General features: G+C 35.3%; 2 protein-coding genes across 2 annotated transcripts; one reads left to right on the top strand and one right to left on the bottom strand.

The window, feature by feature from the left end:
- Positions 1–457: 457 nt before the first annotated feature.
- LOC136820147 (uncharacterized) lies at positions 458–2,248 on the bottom strand. The gene is made up of 2 exons (XM_067076390.1): positions 2,010–2,248; positions 458–1,598 (listed from the first exon to the last, which is right to left on the bottom strand). Exons 1-2 carry the CDS (start codon positions 2,173–2,175, stop codon positions 580–582), a joined length of 1,185 nt encoding a protein of 394 aa, XP_066932491.1. The 5' UTR covers positions 2,176–2,248; the 3' UTR covers positions 458–579.
- A 4,256-nt stretch (positions 2,249–6,504) lies between these two features.
- Positions 6,505–8,728, top strand: LOC136820199 (kinesin light chain-like). The gene is made up of 2 exons (XM_067076409.1): positions 6,505–6,613; positions 7,018–8,728. Exon 2 carries the CDS (start codon positions 7,051–7,053, stop codon positions 8,647–8,649), a length of 1,599 nt encoding a protein of 532 aa, XP_066932510.1. The 5' UTR covers positions 6,505–6,613; positions 7,018–7,050; the 3' UTR covers positions 8,650–8,728.
- Positions 8,729–9,279: the final 551 nt, after the last annotated feature.

The following is a 9,279-nucleotide window of genomic DNA, read 5'->3' as shown; positions in this document are numbered from 1 at the left end:
TTAAAAATTTTAAAAAAATCCTAAAATTTTCAAAAAATTTTACATTTATTTTTGAAATATCACCAAATGCTATATAGATGATTTATATACCAAAAGAAAGCTTATTTCATATGCTTTCCAAAAATGTATAACAACCCTATCTTTAAATAAACACAAGCAGCATAAAATTCGAAGCAAACGGTAAAGGTTGAGATTTCTAAAAAAGTGCTAAAATATATTCGCTGCGAAAGGGTTAAATCGCAAGCTGTGAAAAGTAAAGTTCACCCAAATGAAAATGAAAAGACTATAAATACAATAGTGCAGATTTTTTTAAAGAATTATAAGCGGAGGAACGCTTGTTCAGATAATAGAAAGATTCACTGTAGAAATTAATATTTAGTTGGCTGGCATTTTTAAATACGTCTAATGTTCATTTCAAACCAGTTCAAACAAGAAAGTTTAATCATAAAAAGAAAGATTTCTAACACAACTTTCATTTTTCATCACAAAAACAACTACAACGAAACAAATAATCTACACAAACTACAAATTTTGCCAATCAATTTTTTAAAACAACGATAAAAAAGTATAAAATGCATTTCAATGCTTGCAAGCTTCTGTCTTTGCCACTATTTGTTTTGAGTTCAAATGAACATCTATGTCACACATTTGTAACAGTTTTTGTTTCAATTTTGTATCATCCATGATTTCGAAGAGAGCTTTTAAAGTGTCTTTGAAAAATGTTGCTTGCAGTGTTATGTCTTGAGAATTTTTAAATTCGATGGTTGCAACAACGTTTTTGAATTCGTCGCTTGAGTTCATTTGGTTTGTATCGAAAATCCTTCCACAAACACAGTCGGCCATGCCAGTACCACTGTTAATTTGAAGTCTTCGTTTACAATTTTTGCAACATTGGTAGGTTTCAAATTTCTTTATGCACACCACGCATTTTACACACTCAATAGAATTTTTAGGAACAATTAAATCCTGTTCGTAATTTTCAAACCCACATGTAAGTTCTTCTGTTAAAAAACATATGGCAGAATTGGGATCAGTAGTGAGTTTAATTTCATTAGAGATTGTTTTTGAGTTAATGTTAGTTAACTGAATTAATTTATCCTCTACTATATAGTCTAGAAAATCTGCCCAAAACGTAATCAAAAGGCAGGTGGATCCATCGGAGATAACACATTCCCGCATCTTGTCCGTTCTTGCCTTGCCACCCCTAGTGGTATAGGGCTTCACTTGAACAGGGCCACGGAACCTGAGTTTACCAACTATGGACTCAGTGATTGAATTTGATTCGATCTCGTTTAATGGTGTAGCATCCGCATCATTTAAGTTAAAAGTTAACTGCCTTTCACAAGGTTGTACAAAGGAATATGCATTGAAAAAGTTTCTACCATTCAAGGGCAAGCATGACTTGATTGTGACGGGCTCCTTGTTGTGAAAATAATCGAGAAAGTTTTGACGTATTGCGGAAAATTGTTTGTTTGTGCTTGACACTGTGATTTTTGCAAATGAAGTTGGTTTGGTTTTGATGAACACATTAAAGTGCTCCTTCTTCGATTGATAGGATAACCGTACGGGTGACACACATGCAATGAAGCCAGCAAAATCTTGAATAAGGAAAAAAGAAATTGGTCAATTTGTTTAAACAAAAAAACAGAAATTTCTACATTCACCAAACCAGATTGCTCAGTTTCTAGAGGGGTCAAAACTTAATTTGGCAGAACAAATTTTGCTGTTGACATACACTTTTTGCTGAAATTCTGAAATTCTTTCATTTTCCTAGGGGTTTTTATAGATTTCAATTAAAAACTGCGCGGTAGACACCCAAAATCACAATATTTAGTTACCACAAAAATTAGTTCTATAAAAATTAGTACCAACTTAATGATACCATAAGTCTAGATTAGGTTCTTTCAGAAATTTGGTGAGGGCGTCAAAATATTTGTTCAAATTTTCTAGTTAACATTTTGACAGCCAGAAATTTAAAAATTAGTATAATTCTTAACCAAAAACAATACCTATCGCATTTGCAGGAGCTTTGGGTTGGTATGCTGTTCCCGAGCAAAACAATTTGGCTTTCTTTGGTGAACCAGTCGGTGCACTGCTAGCTTTTCTTTTTGTTTGTTCTTTTTTGCTTTCATCATCTGTACCAGCTCTTTCACTATTCTTTACTTCACATGGCATCTCAAAACTCTCATCTTTACCACAAAACGGTTTAGAATCTAAGGTAAAATAAGTGCATGATATTTACTGTCATCTAAAAATGTTTAAATTAGCATTGCATTTTTATTTCCCATATTCTTTAGCCCCCAACTCAAAAATAAACTGAAATAAATAAATTCCACAGGGGCATTCAAAAATTCAACTCCAGAGGCATTTTTGTCTATGTATTGTTTAAAAAACGTCATTTGAAAAAAAATGCGCATACATACTATATCCCCCTAACCACACAAATTTCAAACTTTTTAGACTCAAAATAGTGTAAAATGAATTTGGGCAAAGAAAACTCTGCGTCGCTATTTCTTCTCACAAAGGTACCACAATTTTCAATAATCTTAGACCATACCGGTTCCCTAATTTCATCCAGCAGTCGAAAAGCATTACTTTTCATATCGTAATCTTCAAGTGAAATTTCCATTGATCCACTTAATTGAAGCAGCTTAAAAAAATCACTTGATTTTTCATATGATACTTTAGCTTTCATTTCTGGAAGAAGCAAGCGGTAACATATTTCAAGAAAGCAATCAACAGCGCAAGAATAGGTACGACTGCCAGTTGTCCTGCTTGAATTTCGGAAATGTGCAACATTCAATGCAGTGTCTAGATTAATCGCAAAGTCTTCCTCTGCCATACTGTGAAAAATCTTCAAATTATTTTAGGAGCAAAAAGCAAAAAATGTAATTACAGTTGACACTGTCTAATTTGACGTTCTACTATTTGATAAGCCCGTTTTGGATAAAAATTTGAAGTCACTTTAAAGGTTTTGAAAAACCACTCTCTTATTTGATTTCTAGTAACAAAAAAAATGCCAGATATTTTGAAATTCAAATGTTCGATTTTGTTGCGTTCAAATTAGAAACTCAAAATTTGACTCCTCAAATATTGCAAATATCAAAGATTTCTTCCAAAAAACTTATATAAATTTTCAGCAAGATCTTCGGTTATTGTACTGATTCGACGTTCAAAAACCAATCGCAATAATCAACCTTCGCTTCGCCTTCTTCTTCCCGTGTTACTCTATAATTCAATATTTACTTTAGGGATTTGGGAGACTTTCTCAATATTCAATATGCTGTGGTATTCGATGAGAATCCCTTGAAATTTGAATTAGAGAGTGTCAACTACTACTGTATATATAGATTTTTGCAAAATGCAAACTTTCCTTTATGGAATTTCCCTTTTATAGGGCGCCTTGTTTTATACTTTAGTTCAGTTTCAAAAATTCTTTTAATTGTCAGCTGTGTGCTGTTCTGTATCAATAGTGTTAGAGAACGATGATGGAAAAAACTATATAAATAACTGTCAGACTGTTGTTCTGTCAGTCTGTGTTCTGTTTCGCTGGAAAATATAAATCAATCTCAATGTCTAAAAAGGATTCAAATTGTTTAGTTTTCCTTTCAGCAAACTCACACTGGATTGTTGGGTTTATAGAAAAGTAGTGCGATTGGACTACTGGACTGTGCTAATAACTGGAATAAAACAGATTTAAAGAAACAGGGAGAAATTCAAGATGTCTGCCACCATCACATCAGGTCCACCAACTTTCCTTTTTTATCGCTGACATTACCTTATACCTAAAGCCAGAGCCATCGGCTGATCGTTTGAAACATAGTCAATAGAAGAAATACCAGATAATTCAATTGACATTGTTTGAAAGCTCCGACACGATAGGAAGAAACAAACGTCCGCCGCGCAAGCTAAAAAAGAGCTATCCTGTAAAACACGGCTTATCGCTCTTCATTCCGGGAAATCAAATAACCGTTAATTGATAATGTTCCGCTAAGCGGAACTAAAATACTGAAACGCGCGCGCAAAATTATGAGATGTTTTCCCAACTTTCCCTCACGAGTGAAGCTATGAATGCCATCCTCGGAAGCTTTAGGCTTCCTGCGGTGGCAATTACGAAAGCTAAATAGTCACCACTGTTTGGTCAAGCTTTGCCTGAACTGGTTCAACCACAGCTTGAAGAATTTCCGGCGCCTTTCTTCCTAATTATCTGCCATCTTTCGTCCGTGTGATACTGATGAGCGAACATGAAGTGTTTTAGTGCGTTTGCTAAAACAATGTCACTTGAAATAGATCAATCATCATTGTTTGTCACACTCACATGAAAAATGGCAAAATATGATTGGACGATGGAATTCAAAATAAAGAAAAGTTAATCTATATATTAATAGCCGTAGTCTGTATGTCTGTTTTTTGTGTGTCACTTTCGTTTTCGGAAGCAATGTTTTGTTCTTTTAAAAGATGACTTTTGCTTCTTCCTCCACAAATGTGTTAAATCAGATTAAATCGCGCCGTTTTTTAAAGAATTTGAGTTGTTCGATAAGTTTGTTTTGATTGATAGATTAGACTTTTTCTTTTGTTTTATGTTTTCAAATGTAATTAACGACCTTATTTGATTTGATACATTCGAATTCTTTTCAAAACAAAAGAAAATCTTTTAAACAGAATCTTTTAAAGAAAAGAACAAATATAAAATAAAACATAAGAATCACAAGACAAGTTTGCCAAAACAACAGCAACATTAAAAATACATTCAAAAGGCGGTAGAAACTAGAAATCTTTCTTCGTAAAAAGGGACCTTTAAACATCTATGTCGATAATTATTTTGCTGTAAATCTAAGTCATTGTTGAATTTGAAAAGTTATGACGAAGTTATTTTATAAAAAGCAACATAAAATTGCGCTATCACCTTTTTTTGTCTGCGTGTCCTAGCTGCCTTCCGGGGGGGGCTATGGTTGCGAGCTGACTTCCGGCCCTGCTCCTCGGACCCTTAGCAGAATAAAGAGGAGAAAAAACAAGGGAGATTGTGTGAATTTTAATTCACTTTTTGGGACTAATTTGACCAAATTTCTATCTTTCTGGGGGCAAAAAGTTAAAATTTTCCTATTTTTCCGATTTTTAGTGGGAGTGAAGTTTGATTTTCCGATTTTTCAAACTGCCATGTTTCAAAAAAGGCACCCTTAAGCCCAGCACATACCCATACCTATACCCTTCTCTTGCCTAAGTACCCCTCAACCGGGCTGCCTTTTTTCGACGAATCGTGCGTCATCTCTATTATTTCACTCCGCTTATCTTGACATCAAAGTTTTCCTAAACATCAAGAACTACGGCAAATATAACGCGAGCGAAGCGAGAAAAAAATCTAATTGCAGAGCCGTCTTGGACGTCGCTGGTCGCCGGTATGGTGTAATTTGGGAATGACGCCCTTTCTGCTTTCTGATCATTTTTGCCACAAAAATCTTTTTCAAAATATGGTTAAAAGATACGTCAACCGGGAGGAATAGAGTCAAACTTTGATTTCATCGTGTTTAAGCCACCTTCCCAACATCTCAAAGAACTTTAAATGCGTTCTGCAAACAGCTAAACTGGCGTGCGACGCCGGGTACCGGTTAGTTAATATTTAAAGACTCTAAGTGCACTAAATATCACTTTCCTGAGAAATAAATTGATTTTGCTTTTTTTGCAAATGTGTTGGGATCCCAACCCACTAAACCCACTTTTAACATCTTGTCAAAATTGCATCCTCGGTAGAAAACAAAACCCTGCAATCTCTCAGCCCCACTGGAAGCAACAAAATAGGTTTCATCCAATTCGGGTTTTGATTGAAATATCGAAAAAAATTCCACTGTGGCTGTGAGACAAGGGTATAAGAGCTTTACAAGACAGCTTTGCAAGGGGGGTTTGTAGGGGTTCGAAATACCGTTTTCCCGTCAAAATTTTTGCTGAATCCCGGAATCCCGAAAATTGGAAGAATAATAACACCGTCACACCGGCTTGTAGAGGGCAAAAATGTACCTAAATACCGTCACCGTCTGATTTTAAAATACCGTTTTCCCGTCTCTTTTTTCGTCAAATCCCGTAATACCGTACTAAAAAAGGGCCAATCCCGTCACACCGTAAAAGTACAACCCCCCCTTGCAATCATTATAAACAGAATTTTTGAATCGTCAAGATCGATTCCCTTCTTTAAAAAACTTCTCGGGCATGCCTTAAGATAGTTTTTCCGATTTACAATTTGATAAACATAAATGGAAATCCGATAAAGGAGTTGCTTAGTTTTGCAAAAAGAGAAGGAAAAAAACAATTTTCGCAGATGTAATCAGAATATCAATAAGACCAATACACTGGAGAGCATTGTTTTCTAAATAAAGGAGCATTGCTACGATACTTAGTTAACACTCCACCGCCTTGATTTATTTTTTTAATTATTGATTCCCCTTCAAACCGCGATAACAGATATCGTTGATGACGTCTTATTATAAAGGGGATTTTGGACTTCACGTCATTTCATTCAAATGAAATTATATATAAATAGACGTTGGAAAGGGACTGTGAGAAGATTCATTTAATAAGAGAAGTAAGAGCAAGCAGCAACCAGTTATCACATTTATCAAAGGTAAGGAAGCTGCACAGCCTGTCTCAGTCATCCAGTAGATACCGGATGACTGAGATCGTTTTGAGATTTAACATTTTATACCTTTTCATTTCATCTTACATCGCTGTTCAGGTGATATATTTACTAGTTCCTAGCTAGTGGAATCGATTATAGAAGCCCTTATCACCAATGGAAATTCGTTGAAATAATTTCAAATCTCTCACTGAGATTTTTCTTATCTTATCTTTTTCTTACCTCACGTCTGTGAGGATAGTCTCACTTCTCATGGAAATGAAAATTTCGGGTATTTTTATTTCAGAATCCACTGCTGAGGTCTGCGAGTTAGGATATTTACATGAAATTCGATCTAAACCTAAAACCCTCTAAAGTGTTCATTATTAAAACAAGATTTTTGTCTCTTATAGAACTTTATTACTGCTTCATAAAACATTATCACCATGGCTCAAGTCTTTTTGGTCATGGCTTCAAAATGGTGGGAATCTGGTGATTATGCCAATGCATTAATCTGGTATGAAACATTACTTCAATATTATCAAGCGGAGAAGGATGATGACGTGACCAATCAGATTCGGGAAACGAAATACATGATAGGCAAGTGTCTCTACCAGTGTGGACGACATGACGAAGCATTTCAAATATTCCAAAAAACACTTAAATCATTGAGACAGACTTACTCAGCTGATCACGATGAGGTTCTAGAGGTTTTAAACGAAATTGCTTTGTGTTATTGTGGTAAAGGCGAACATCCAAAGGCTCTGGAGATTTACCAAGAAATTGAGAAAGTTGATCAACGTAAAAGAAAGCATGACAAAGACACTTTAGTCACAAGAAGCTCCATTGCAATGTGTTATTCTAATATGGATAGATTGGTTGAATCAAAACAGATCTATGAGGAGGTTTTAGCTGAACAGATCAAAATGCTAGGTCCTGATCATCCACATGTGATGTATACAAAAACTAATCTGGCCACGTGTCTTCAACGAATGGGAAAGTCTCAGCAAGCTTTTGAAATCTATCAAAATTCAACATTGAAAACGCCTTTTGGCAATGAGCACTTAGCATCTATTCAAAACAAATCGAATCAAATCGGATGTTTAATCGATCAAGGACGTCTTGAGGATGCTTTGAATATGAGCTTCGATGTCCAACGGTCAATCGAGAAAAAATATGGTCGAAAGCATCCAACGTGGACAAATGCTCGTTTAGAGCTGGCTAAAATCTTAGTACAATCTAAAAAAATTGATGAAGCAATTTTAGTTACTTTAGAAGTCAAATCCATCTATATGGAAACTAAAGGAGAAGATCACCAAGACATGTTACAAATTGTGAATCTATTAGCAGCATGTTATTCAGGGAAAGATGATTACCAGGAAGCTTTGAGGATCCAGCAAGAAGGTCTAAAGAAGTTTCCCAACGCCGATATTCGTTCCTCAGCAAGGTTACGAAATAATATTGCAAGGACTTTGTTTGATTTGGGAAGACCACAAGACGGTTTGACCATTATTGATGATGTGGATCGGCAAATGACAAAACTTCTTGGTGAGAAGCACCCTGATTCAATATTGGTTAAGAAAAATAAAGCTAAGCTGTTGTTGGAAAGTGACTCATATCATGATGCAGCTCGTTGTTTTCGTGAAGTAGAACTTCTTTATAAAGTAACTTGCAATATGAAATCATTATTAGAGGTTCGTAAAGAGCTTATGATTTGCTTTCTGGAGATGAGTGATTTAAATCAGTGTTTAGAAGTGTATTCTCATCTGCGTGATCAAATGGATGATGATTATGAATTATGTTCAATAAAGAATAAATTAGCATTAAAGCTTGCGGATACTGACAATTATAAACGGCAAGCTGTGAAAATCTTTAAAGAAGTTGAACGAATTATGGAAGAAACTGTGAAATTACCAGCAACAAATCCTGCTTTGTTGAACACTAAATTGAACATTGCGACTTGCTTGGAAGAACTTGGTGACCAACAAGAAGCTGATTTGTATTTCAAACATATTCAAAATGTTAAGCCGGGTTATTCCGGATAATTAAATTGTGTACGATTTATTTTGTTAAATTTATATTACATGTTCGTGGCTAAAGAATGGAAACAATTCATCACTTAAACTTATTGTTTTCTTCGATGTTGATAAACTAAGTTGCAGCATCGCTGGGTTATCCTGGATAATTTATATCCGTTAGTTTATGCCACCAGTCTAGTTTTTTTACTTTAAACAAAAAGATTGTTAGCATTTTATCTAACTTGACGCTAACTTGTATTTTCTTCACATATTTCTCAGCAGAAGCCGATTGGTAGTATGATTTAAGGTTTCAGTAAAGAAATCACCTGTCATGAGTATCACATTAGCGAGTTATGTATTCGAGATAAATCGAGGGGGACGGTATAAAGCAAAGCTGACATAGGACCGAGATCACCGTCCACTTTGCTCGACGACGGTAAAAACACCAAGATACCGTCGTCTGTTTATGTGAGCAAAGGCTATATAGAACCGTACATCAACTATCGATTTTGTTGTGTATCGATTTCACTTACCGTCGCCCTCGATATCTTCCGATACATAAACTCGGAATTGTTTGAATATACAGTGATAACCGTCCTAAACTGTTCGTTATTGCTGACAGTCAGCGCATCAAAAGAAATATAGGTTTTCGAGAGC

Source organism: Clytia hemisphaerica, unplaced genomic scaffold, assembly GCF_902728285.1.
Source record: "Clytia hemisphaerica strain Z4C2 unplaced genomic scaffold, Clytia hemisphaerica genome assembly, whole genome shotgun sequence".
NCBI lineage: Eukaryota > Metazoa > Cnidaria > Hydrozoa > Leptothecata > Clytiidae > Clytia > Clytia hemisphaerica.
The sequence above is the reverse complement of the archived record's forward strand: the minus strand, read 5'-3'. Positions and strand labels throughout refer to the sequence as shown.